Source organism: Pempheris klunzingeri, chromosome 22 (genome assembly GCF_042242105.1).
Source record: "Pempheris klunzingeri isolate RE-2024b chromosome 22, fPemKlu1.hap1, whole genome shotgun sequence".
NCBI classification, from domain to species: domain Eukaryota; kingdom Metazoa; phylum Chordata; class Actinopteri; order Acropomatiformes; family Pempheridae; genus Pempheris; species Pempheris klunzingeri.
The window spans coordinates 13,603,982-13,616,304 of NC_092033.1; the positions used below are offsets into that span (position 1 = coordinate 13,603,982).

General features: G+C 40.6%; 1 protein-coding gene across 1 annotated transcript; it reads right to left on the reverse strand.

The window, feature by feature from the left end:
* Positions 1-3,213: 3,213 nt before the first annotated feature.
* LOC139221978 (proline and serine-rich protein 2) lies at positions 3,214-10,223 on the reverse strand. Its single transcript, XM_070853936.1, has 4 exons — positions 10,103-10,223; positions 8,381-8,593; positions 5,828-6,119; positions 3,214-5,549 (listed from the first exon to the last, which is right to left on the reverse strand). The coding sequence occupies exons 2-4, from the start codon at positions 8,492-8,494 to the stop codon at positions 4,042-4,044; spliced, it is 1,914 nt and encodes a 637-aa protein (XP_070710037.1). The 5' UTR covers positions 8,495-8,593; positions 10,103-10,223; the 3' UTR covers positions 3,214-4,041.
* Positions 10,224-12,323: the final 2,100 nt, after the last annotated feature.

The window sequence follows — 12,323 nt, forward strand, 5'->3', positions numbered from 1 at the left end:
TGAAATAATGAATGTGTTCAAATTGATTTTGACACACTTAAAGACAGGCACAAGATACTTGTACGCTGATTAAGAGAAACAATGGTGAAGCTGAATGTCAGTCGTCCTCACACAGACGCCCTAAAAGCCCTCATACACTCACAGCATAGCAGTTGAACAGCGTTCGTCAGGAAAGAAAGCCTCTGTGTTGAGGTCTTATGTAACCGTCTGCAGCCCAGACAGTTTGCTTCTGTGCTGCTGCTGTTCAACACACAAGAAGTCCAATGTGAAATACGGGGAAGGTCAGAAAAACAAAACTTTCTGAAAGCTCAATAAAAACGAGCGCTGACACACATACCCGCTGGGCTGTGCACCCAAAGGAGCCGTCTGGCACAATATGGAGTCTCCAATCCATTTTGATGACATAAACAAAAAAGGAAACCAATGTCTCAGCTACAGAGGGTAATAGTGGCGCTGGTGTGTAAATACGTGTGTACAGATGGATGATACAGTTTAGCAGCACAAGAACAAATAGTTCTATATGAGACTACAAGGCTAAATCATCTTGGTGTACAGTGTGACCACTCCCAATGATGGAAGGTTTTCTGGCTTTTCCCAGTCGCCATGCCCCAGTTTGTAACACAGGCTCTCTGTGGAAGCAATAGTTCAACAGTTTTATGAATTATGTTTGTTCTCCTTCAGGCGGAGAGTTGGATGAGATGACCAACACCGCACTCATGTTATTCTGTGATATACGAAGCTGCATCCAATTAGCTTAGCTTAGCATAAGGGCTGGGAGCAGCCAGCTTGGCTCTGGACAAAGCAAACACAATGTGCTTATCAACTCATCTAAAGCTCACTAATTAACATGTTACGTGCCCGACAAACCTTTGAATACATTTTTGCACAGAACAAGGACTGTGGATTTTGTCCCCTGTCACACAATAAGAAGGGACATTTTAATAGCCAGTAGTCCAGCATAGAAAGGTCTGTAAAAACCATGTTAGATATGAGTTTTAGAGGTGCTGCTAGGTGGATTTTGTTTCCTTTGGACGGAGCCAGGCAAGCTGTTTACTCCTGTTTCCAATCTTTATGCTAGGCTCATCTAACAAGCTGCTTCATAGTTCTCAAGCCAGCTGGGGGATAAATCCAAACACATTTTAGAAACTGTGAAGTAGCACAAAGACCTGTTTCAGTGGAATGCCCCTTTAAGTTAGTCGACCGCCTCATCACCTCCAAACATCCTGTAAATTTCCACCCAGGTGAAGTATTGCACAGACGTTGCCAATCATTGAACAGCACTCATTCATTCTTCACAGAGTAAATCAAAGAGAAACAATTAGAGAGCAGATACATTGTTCTGTTTAATGATTAACACACATTCAACAGTAGATACATTAAGCAGAGTGTATACAGTTTACATCGTGGACATTTCAAAAGTCAGGCTGTTGTACCGTAGCAGCAGCTTTTACATGGCCACTAATATTCCCATTCACCACACATGGATGCAATTTCTTATCCCCGTTCTGTGCAGGTCTGTACACTTTGCAAAAACATTTCCTCATAAAGCTGTGGCTATAGTTATATACTGTGTATGCACCATTAGATACTTCTTAAATGCCTGTAGCTGAACTACAGAGAACCGGAGTCTGTAAACAAAGTTCACGAAAATATCCACACAGGAGAGGTACTGTGGTACTTCTGTGTGAAACAAAATATACTTCAAAAATGACTGTAGATGAACTACAGAGGCCGGAGTCAGTAAACACACACACGCACACACACACACACACACACACACACACACACGTACACATTCACACATACATGCTTATGCTGCTACAACAGTTAAATAACACACTTGCAAATGTCAGAAACGGCAAAGTTATTGACAACAGCTGACAGGAATAAGAACACATAAGTAACCCAGGATGTATTTCTAGACTCTGTGGTTTTAGTGCTTGTGTTTTGTACAATGCTATGTGCTCGCCCATCCCTAAAGAGCAGTTTTAAAGTATTCCCTCTGCGTAGTAAAAAAGTAAAAGTCCTGCCCACAAACCCATTCCACAGTCTGTGGTTTGGTGTGGGAGGTTTGTCCGTGGAGTAAATATATCCTCCAGCTCAGCTCGTCTTTACGTCTTTCAAGAAAACCCCAGGCTCTTTTCACTGTAATCTGTGAACCGATGTTATTCCAGGACATCAGATTTAAGGGAATCAATTGAGATATTAGTGTGGAGAGCTATTAAACAGACTCTTGTTTCTTAGATCCCCTTTTGTGTACTTACATATCCACTCTTTAAAACCTTCTGCTTTTTACAATATAGCTTTGATCATCTCAGAAATAATAAAAGCTGCTCTAAAGCAAAGTACTTTCAACTTTGTTCTTGCCCCAAGTGCTAACAGAAAAACACACTCCCAGCTGACTAAAATGCCCAAAGTCAGTAAACAAACCAATGAAAACAAAAAAGGTTCCCATGTAACAAGGGTGATAAAAGACTTCACAGCCTGTGTATGAATATTAATTTCACTTTGCTCAGAACTGCTAGAAGGGAAGTGACACCATAAAAACAAATAATATAACTTAACAGAAACAAGCATGCTTAAAGATTTAAAATACAATTTGCTGCTCAAATACTCTAATTAATAATTTAATCATTTGTCTTTGTTAAATACCTTAATTACTCTAGTGAATAATAAGCCACTCATCTGCGTTTTCTGCACTCAATAATCATTTTCATTTTTAAGCTGTAACAACGAGACTTTGTTTTTTATATTTTACAAATATAAGTTTCTTCTTGCAGCTAAAACATATTTTCAATAGGGCCAGATCACCTTGCTAGGGACGAAACTGAGCCCCCAGTGTCCCCCATCCTCTTTTTATTAAGCCCCTGAAACATTTCAATTCTGGACTACTACAATTCCTTAAATTTGTTTCTGACAATGTTAAGCAGAAATTTATTTAAATACTGAAATATTAATGGTATTGCAAGTAGATTTTGACACGGGGCCTCAACACCTGATAAGGACTCAAAATTATATGAAAAATTAAGGCTTTTTTCATTTCAATTTATATTGATTTTATATTTATATAATTTAGCATATAACCAAACAAATATCCAATCAATAAATTCACCACAAAATAAGTCTGGGGCACAGGGACAGTCTTACTTTTGACATAAAAACAAAATGTCAATCCCAATAAAAATCTACTTAACCTCTAATCTGGGCCTCCTTTCAAAACAACATTTTAAGGTAGAGACAATGACTGAATGCCATGAACACTGTCCTGCTAATACAGTGCATATTAGCACACTAGAGTATCAAATGTGTACTATCCCCTGCTGAAAATAGTCCCCAACAAATACACAGTTACCTCCTTTTTAAGAACAGTTTGCTGAAAACTACAGTGACCAGCTGTTTAAATAAATTACTGAGCATGTTTTAAAAATAAAACTACGTATCTCTGAGGTGTTTCTATGTCTTTAGTAGGAATGAATGGGCTTGTTACAAAGTGTCACAGGCAGGAAGTCAGAAAGTACTGAGGGACGGACTAGCATGTTGGTTTTGGTCTTTTCATGGGATTTGCTAACAATGCCATGGTGCTTTAAGGAAATAGGGCCCAGAAAAAGATTAAAAGATCTAGCTACTTACTTTCAGCCTCATTTGTGGCAAACAAAGATGAGACGGGAGACCAAATGTTATTTGATTCCCATAGGAAGAGGATGCTCCTCTTTACAGTCTCAGTTTGATCATATATCTTGTGCAGAGGTATACAATGTCTCGGATCGGAGGCAACATAAAGACTTTCATCACTGAAACAAGTGTGCAACAGCTGCAATGTCCCTCACTTGTCTTACACTTGTCAGTTTTTTATGGCCAGGAAGTAAGAACTGACTGTGCAGGTCTATCCTATGCTCCATTCCTCTGTAAAAGTAGGTCTCTTGCCAACCACACCTCACGCTCAGAGACAAATGGGGAAATTTCTAGCATACCACCTCCACCAGTAGGTGCACACCAGAGATTCACTCAGCGGGAGACTGAAGTATAGACTTCCAGAGTTCATCAAGAGTCTTTCAGCAGCCCCAGTTTCCTGAGCGCCTCCCTACGCGACTCGTCCGTCGCCCCCCGTCCAGAAAACTGCACTGTGATGCCTTGGGGGCGAAAAGTGGAGCTGGGTCTCCGCTTGTGATCAGGGGGGGACATGGCTCGAGACGCTGCTTTCTGGGAACTTACAACACCATGGTAGGAGTGTCGAGGAGGTCTTGGGGCTGGGGCCACAGCTGGAGCTTTGAAACTCCTTGCCGAGCTCTCTGAGGGGCGACTTAACCCAGTGGTAGGGTTGATGGTGCGGCTCTTTCCTCCATAACTGTTAAACTCAGTTGGTAGTGGCTCTAATTTGGCAGGCAAGGTGTGGCTCTTGTCGACATGGGAGCTGAGAATGTCAGGAAGGTTGCTCCTTGGCACTGGTACAGAAGCAGGGATCATGACTTTAGTCTTTCCTCCATAGGTGTTGAACTCGGTGGGATTAGCCAGTGAAGGAGGGACGATTTTGGGTTCAGAGCTAGTTGGAGAGGTTGGAGGTTCACTCCTGGAGGAAATAGAGGGTTTGACCACAATAGATTTCCCTCCATAACTGTTGAATTCCAATGAGGCGACCTCAAGAGGAGGGCCAGCAGATGCCTTGTTTTCCAAAGGAGGTGGATAGTAGCTGGTGTGAGTAACTGCTGGAGGCGAGGGGCTTGGTTGTGGGCTTCTATCTTCATGGCTTCTAGGGGAATTTGTGCACACAATCTCTGGCTTTCTGTCGACATGAGTCTGGTTCTGACATGATGTTGTAACATTGGCTTCTGGCAAATTGTTGCTGGTTTCTGCTGTTGAGGGAACACTGGCCTCCAGAGCTTTGTCATGTGTTTCTACTCCTGTGTGATCCAGGGAGGCGCTATTAGGGGTGACAAGAAGCGACATACCCCCAGACATGGCTCGGTTCCTGGTGAGGCCTAGCTTAGACAGGGCCTCCATCCTGGACTTGTCTGGTGAGGGGTCCTTAAAGGAAATGCTACGAGTGGGAGTATTGCGAGCTTTTTTCTCCACAGCCTGCTGAGGATCCTGCAGCAGAGGGTGTGATGTTCCTGTTAAATTTGCCAGCATCTGCGCTCGTCTCTCCTGGATGTTCACATTACCCACCGACTGGTTCTGGTGCTCCTTGTTGCCAAGAATCACACTGATATTAGCAGGAAAGCGGGTAGGCTTAGTCGGGGTGGGAGGACCTTGTTTAACAGGAGGATCAGCAATGTAGCCTGTTGGCTTTTCAGACTCCAGACTGCAACGGCGGAGGAGTGAGGAGGGCAGGAAGTTAGAGGTTCCACCTGCCTGGTTCTCAGCTATCTTCTGGGCAATCAGGACTGGGGTGGGGATGCAGCCTGGAGGGTGGTAGGAGGAGTGGCTGTCTGTCGGCCCATAGCTGCCGCTTGGTAAGGGAGGGTTGTACTCTGAAGGCAAGTTGTCAATTGGATCGCGCCGTGGCTTTATCTCGCAGTGGCTTTCAGGGGTTGGCATCATATTCTGAAAATCTGGGAGAAACAAATGGCAAAGTGAAAATCGAGCGAATACAGCAAGCTTCAGTCTCTGGCAGGACCATCGTTACTTATTTAGATGAGTTGAGCAGCTGATTTCCATAGACATTTTATTGAAACATCTTCTTAACTTAAAAAACATTAGGGCAGCTAACTAGATGAATAAAATACAAATTGTCTTGTTAGATGAGGGCTTGTTGGAGGTTCTGAGATTCATAAACCGAAGCATTTCCAGAATTCTCGCTAGAACCAATAATGCAAGAACCAATTACTACCTGGACTGGTGGGACTGAAGATCAGCTCTTTGGTCTGCACCAAGTCCAGTTCTGGGCAAACCAGGTCTATAATATCCTGGTCTTTGGGACTGGGTGGTCTGGCCAGGAGGGAAGACACCATGACCCCAGGGCTAGGACTTGAGGTTGATGGTCCATCGACTTCTTCGGCACTGCTTGTGGGAGGTTTCACCTGCCCCTCTTCCAGACTTTCTTCCAATGAGTCGATGGTCTCTTCGAAGAACTGGAGACACTCCTGCTCCTCTTGGCTCAGAAAATGCAGCTCATCGTCTTCCTGTCGACATCAATATACAGTAGGAAACTGGTTAACATGGTGTGATTTCATTATTTTATCTAACTTTGACAATGTAGACTTGACACCACATTATATATGTCCTCAAAAACTGTAATTCTTATAGAACAATGTGAACTTCAGTAAAATAAGGGATGTGTTGAGATCAAACGTCAATGTTACATTACCAGCTGGGCAATTATCTTTTATTGAGCAAATATATTCCACATACATTCCTCTAAAACATTCAAAACCAGCTAGGTAAAGTGGGAAAGTGCCCTAGAATCCCAGACTGCAGAAGGGCCTCAAAAAACCAAGGTTCACAGCATTTATTGTACTGTTTCTATGTCTGTCAAGCTTTCTGGTCTCATACCGTATACATATGCTGTTTACAATAATGGTGGAAAGTCAGCAATCAATTTTGAGCACATATCTGAAACCATTTTCCCCAAATCAGGACAGAGCTGCTAAGGTCAGCCTAAACTCTGATATAGTAGCATAGAAGAACCACATTTGTCTTCACTTTTCTCCTCATCATTGAAGCCCACGTTGCTCACCATCCACCATGACTTTCTCATACAGTAGTCATGTGTACAGAGTGAACACAGGCCTGTTTGTTCCTGCATCCCTGCCCTCCAAACTTCTTTCCCACCCTATATTTAGATCAAATGCCCCCTCTCTTCTGTTGGAAGACTACCCCTCCCTCCTTGCCTCTCCCCATCTCAGCTTCACCTCTGAGGCTACCTGTCCTGCTCCACACAGCACAGCCACTGAAACATGACACAATGGCCTATCCAATAACACTCAGTGACCATTGATTTTGCTTCACTTTGAGGTCTTTTTCAGTCCTGATAAAGATCAAGTCCACCTATTTAAGTTAAACCACATGGCTGTGGGCAGATTGATACAGGGTTGTTTGTCGAAAAATAGACCAATACTTAAGCAACCCTATAACTTCATATTGTGATATTAATATTTCTGTCAATGTACAGACTATCCAAACAAGATACAATCTGTTAATTTGTGAGCTTCAGAGATGCTGGAAGGTGGATTTTTTTAAAACTTTGGACAGAACCAGGCTGCTTCGCTCTCTTGCTGATAGTTAGCTAAGGAGATCAATGTCACTGTCATGTTTGTACAATAAATATGATGCTACAGTCAGCAGCTGGCTAACCTCAGTGAACCAAATATTCAGTTCAGTAAATTCAAAATTTTAAGATGAAAATGTAGTTTCTCCTCACATAGTAAGGACAGTACGTGAGCAAATCTAAAAATAAATCACACAAACGGACAACAGCATGTTTGGCAGTAACATATTTTGATCACAGGCCATGTTTTACTACAATTAGACAGCCACCACTCCGAAGGAAGCTGCTCATTAGAGCTATTTCAAGGCGATGACCTTCAGCTCGTGGTTGATAAGGCAAACAGGGTTTGTTGCTGACATCAGTGTTATGAGAAGTGCCACAACAGGGTAACTGAGAGCCTTGTTTTACTTTGCACATAGAGACACACAAAGACACCTGCAGCAACACCCAACTGAAACCAATATGAGAGATAAACACTGACCTGCTGGTTTCAGCAGGGGTGAATGACGCTTTTTGTCATGAAGCAGCTCAGGACCTAGAAAACTGCAGCTCAACCAGTTTGTCTGTGTTGTATGTCGATAATGAATGTCATCCCCAAGGCATGTGAAGGGATTAAGTTGTTAAGCAGGTGTATTTTCTCAGCGTCTGTGATGACTGGGTGCATTGTGTAAACACAGCACAGAGCCTCAGTCAGGGTGAAGTACAGTTTGAATAATCAGCTGTTCATCTGATATGCTGAGTGTGTTTACTGTGTTTAAGAAGACAATAGAACAAGACGACTCCACACTCAAACCTTTGTCCCCTACGCAGCACTAAGTTCACCAGAAGTAGTACAGCGATGGCTGCAAAATCAGCTTTATTTACTTATCTATGCTGCTTGATATTCGTCTAAAAGAAAACTTAAAGGAATAGTCAGACATTTTGGAAAATGTGCATATTTGCTTACGTGCAGAGAGTTCAATGAAATGACTGTTACCACTCTCATAACTGTATGCTAAATATAAAGCTACATCTATGATAGTCCTAGTCACACTTTTGTGTTTAAATTAGGCAGTTACAGTTCAATGGATGTAAACGACAAAGATCTACCTATACGGAAGATGTTTTTCTGTGGCCCTTAGGGGCTGTGGCCCCTAAGTTAATTATTGATTAACTTCAGTGGTTTCTAATACTCACGCCTGGCCTGGAGTTTCGTCCTGCGCCCCCGTTGACCCCGTAGTGGAGCTGAGGGTTGGCCTGCAGACGGAGGTCCATGGTGCGAGGGTCAGAGGTCAGCTGGCATTTGGACATATCATGGAGGGTCCGGTGTTACTGGGCGGTGCTACAACAAAGCGAAATTCACATCTGGTCTCTTTCTGAAGAATCATTGAATCTTCTTTCAGCGAGAGTCTGGAGACACAGAGGAGGGATGAGACGAGTTGTTTAAAGCAGCAGTGGAATCCAGGCCCCAGTACCAGTACAGCCATGTGAAAATACTCTATTACAAGTAAAAGTCCTGCATTTAAAAAAAGTACAAAAGCAGCTTGAGGTGGACCTGCTTTAACTACTTTATATATATAGTTCATAGTTTAGTCCAGCGGTTCCCGATCTAGGGGTCGGGCCCCACCAAAGGGTCAGAAGATAAATCTCAGTGGTCTTTAGATGATTCATGAGAGAGGAAAGAAGAATGTTCTGATACCAAAATCTGAATTCATTTAGAATATTTGTTTTAATCTAATCTTTGTTTCTTTGTTAAATAAGAACCATCCAAGTTTCAGCTCTTTGAGCCTCAAACTGTTCTTTAAATGAAACCATGTGATAAGTTTAGAGGGGAAATTCTTCTTTCAGCTAATAACTTATAGACATCTGAAACACAGCCTGGAGACACAACTACACACTGTTTTTTTGACTGAGGTCAATACCAAAGAAAAGTACAAATGCCTCAATATGAGTAAATGTACTCAGTTACTTTCCACTCCTGCTGTGAACGTTACAGCCCACTGTCACAGCAGAGAGACACCTGATGGACCAGTTAACCTGGACCAGGTAGCTGCAAAACAGGCTCCTGAAGCTGCAACCATGTCACACATTCCTCTCTACTTCAGAGGAAGGAAAGGAAATACAGCTTCCTAATTGAGCTTGAAGCCAAATAAATTATTCAAATCTGGGCCCATCTTTTGGGCAATGAATTAAACTCCAATAAATTGTAATTATCATTATCGTTTTTTTGGGTTTTTTTTTAATCTTTCAACAGGTTCTTCAGTTATTGTGTTTACTGTACCACTGATGCAGTTCTGGGTTACTTTGACCCAGTGTTATATTATGATGATGATGATGATGATGATTATTATTATTATTATTTTGTTGGGTTATTCAACCACATGAATCTGTGGTTATTTTGACAAATCAATAATATAATCTTTAAATTTCTGGTTGGGTAACCAAAAAGTTATTTTTTGTGTTCGTGCTACTGCATTAAAGTATTAAAATTATTATAATTATTAAAAGGAAAAGCAGTAAATCGTCATGTTTGTGAAGGCAATAATTATAATAATTAGATAATTATCAATGGTTTGCAGATTAATTTTCTGTAAATCCACAGATTGATTTATCGACTGATTAATCATCTCAGCTGCACTTGCATTAACTGTTGGGTAGTTTAATTTCTAACAGAACATATTTTATAAACCCTTAATTTGTAAACTAAAGGTGAAATAGTAGAGGCGTGGAGGCACAAAATGGCATGAAAACAAAATATTCAAGTAAAGTACAAGTACATTACATTTGTACATGAGGATGTTCATAGAAATAATACAGTGACTTTGTGTTAGTTGAAGTCAGCCCCATAATCCACTTAACGCCTGGAAAAAAATGCGAGTAAAATTAAACTTGGCAAAATGTTTTTATATAATTTCTTACCCAACAACTCCACAGATCAATCATCATAAAATCGTCGTGTCGTTTTTCCCCCATCAACATTTATCTCTGAATCTTTCTTGAACAGTCCAGTTGTGTTTCCTCTAGCGCTGGTGGAGAGCTGCGTGTGCGTAATGACGGCGCGGCGGCACATTACGCACGACTTAAAGCCACGAAGAGGCTCCACCCACAGCCTTCAGGTATGTGTGTGTGTGTGTGTGTGTGTGTGTACAGTATGTTGTCACTCAGGTGTGTGAAGTGTGACACAGCGGAAAGTTATCACACTCACACCCACCCCAGAGTTTCACTGGGTTGGGTTCAGGAACAGTGGGACATTTAAGCCTCACTCTCTTTTAACTGGAAAAACACAGTAGATGAAATCCACAACAGTCCTTCTCAGTGAGTAACTATGTGCATTAACTCAAGTACTGTACCTCACATAACTATTTCTATTTTCTGCTATTTTATACTTTCAGAGAGAAATATTGTACTTTTTACTCTACTAAATTTATTTTATAACTTAAACTGCTTTTACAGATTGAAATCAACAATACAAAATATAAATCATGGAATATTTATCATTATCATTATATTTCATTTGCACACACATAAGACTGCATCCAGACAATTTAGATATAAGACATGTGTCAGGAAGCCACAGGCTTACACAATGGAAATCCCGTCAACTAAGGGAGAAAAACAACAACAAAAAAGGAAAAAAATACGAATAAGCATTATAATTTAGGAAAATTACAAAACAAAACAAAATGACAACAAGAAACACACAAAATTAATAGAAAAAAATAACCAATGAGTTGATAAAAACATAGCAATGTATGAAAAACAAGATGGGGGAAAAGAAGACAAAAAAAATTAAAATGAGCTCCACCTTTACCAGCTGCAACATTAAAGTGATGAACACATTAATGCATCACCGATTATAATCCAATAATATAGTAAATATGTTTCTGAAATGGTCCATTCCACACATATGAGGACTTTTAGCTGCTTTAAATGTATTTTAATGCTGATACTTTAGTACTTTTACTTAAATAAAATGCAGGACTTTTACTTGCACTGGAGTATTTTTACAGTGAGGTATTGCTATTTTAATACAGAGCCTGAATATTCCACGCCTGCCTAAGTCGATATCTCTGGTCTCTAGTTTCAAGAGCACATAATCTATTGCCTGTAGAATAAATTACATAAATTGACAAATGACTCTGCAGCAATGTGCAGTACGTCTCATGTTCCTACACAGAAAACATCAGAGTTTAACAAGAAAGCTTCACACTCCTGATTTGTTTGTTTTGGGTGCCGCCTGCTGGCTGCAGCGTGGTGGTTCATCCCCTCAGACTGTCCCAACCTCAGATCCTTTTGGTAGTTATTCCTCAGCAAAAGTCTATAATATAATAATAATATACTGTATATTTATATATGTATATATATATATATATATGTGTGTGTGTGTGTGTGTGTGTGTGTGTGTGTATGTGTGATATATATACACACACATACATATGGTCTCAATCAGAGGTTAAAGGTCATGCTAATTCATTAATTCATGCTAATAATAATTAAGCATGATATATTATATTCATCTTTTCATTCCTGTACATGCATATCTGATGTATTTACATAACATATCTCATTCATATCTGTGCATCCACATGAATACACCACTGTTGGACCTCCAGTGCACTACTTATTACCTAAACCAACTTTGGTCAGGATCAACATAACAGGGCGAGGTGGGGACTGAAAAATTCACTGTGCTGCTTAGAATCATTACTCAGTCAGATCTTAACACACAGACATGAAATACATACTGATATCTTTCACTGTGACTGATACCTCCCAAGGACATCATTTCCTCTGATGTCCATCAAGAATATTCAGCTACTGACCTATTTATTATTCCTCACATGGGTTAGGGTTAGGATGAACACTGATCCCAGTACAGGTGCCACTCCTAAAGAGGAATAAGTGGAATAACTTTGTCAATGAGTAACAAGTCATAAGTAATCTATTATCCTGAGAACTGAGTTTAACACAGGTAATCCAGCTCTTCATTGAGGGGAATTACATGGCAGATTTTACACAAATCATTTTACAGAATATTTCTATGAGATCCCCCTCTTATTCTTATATTTCTATAGAAATGTTGTGCATTTTCAGTATGGGATATATCTAGATATTAGACAGTTTTTAAAATGACTAATAT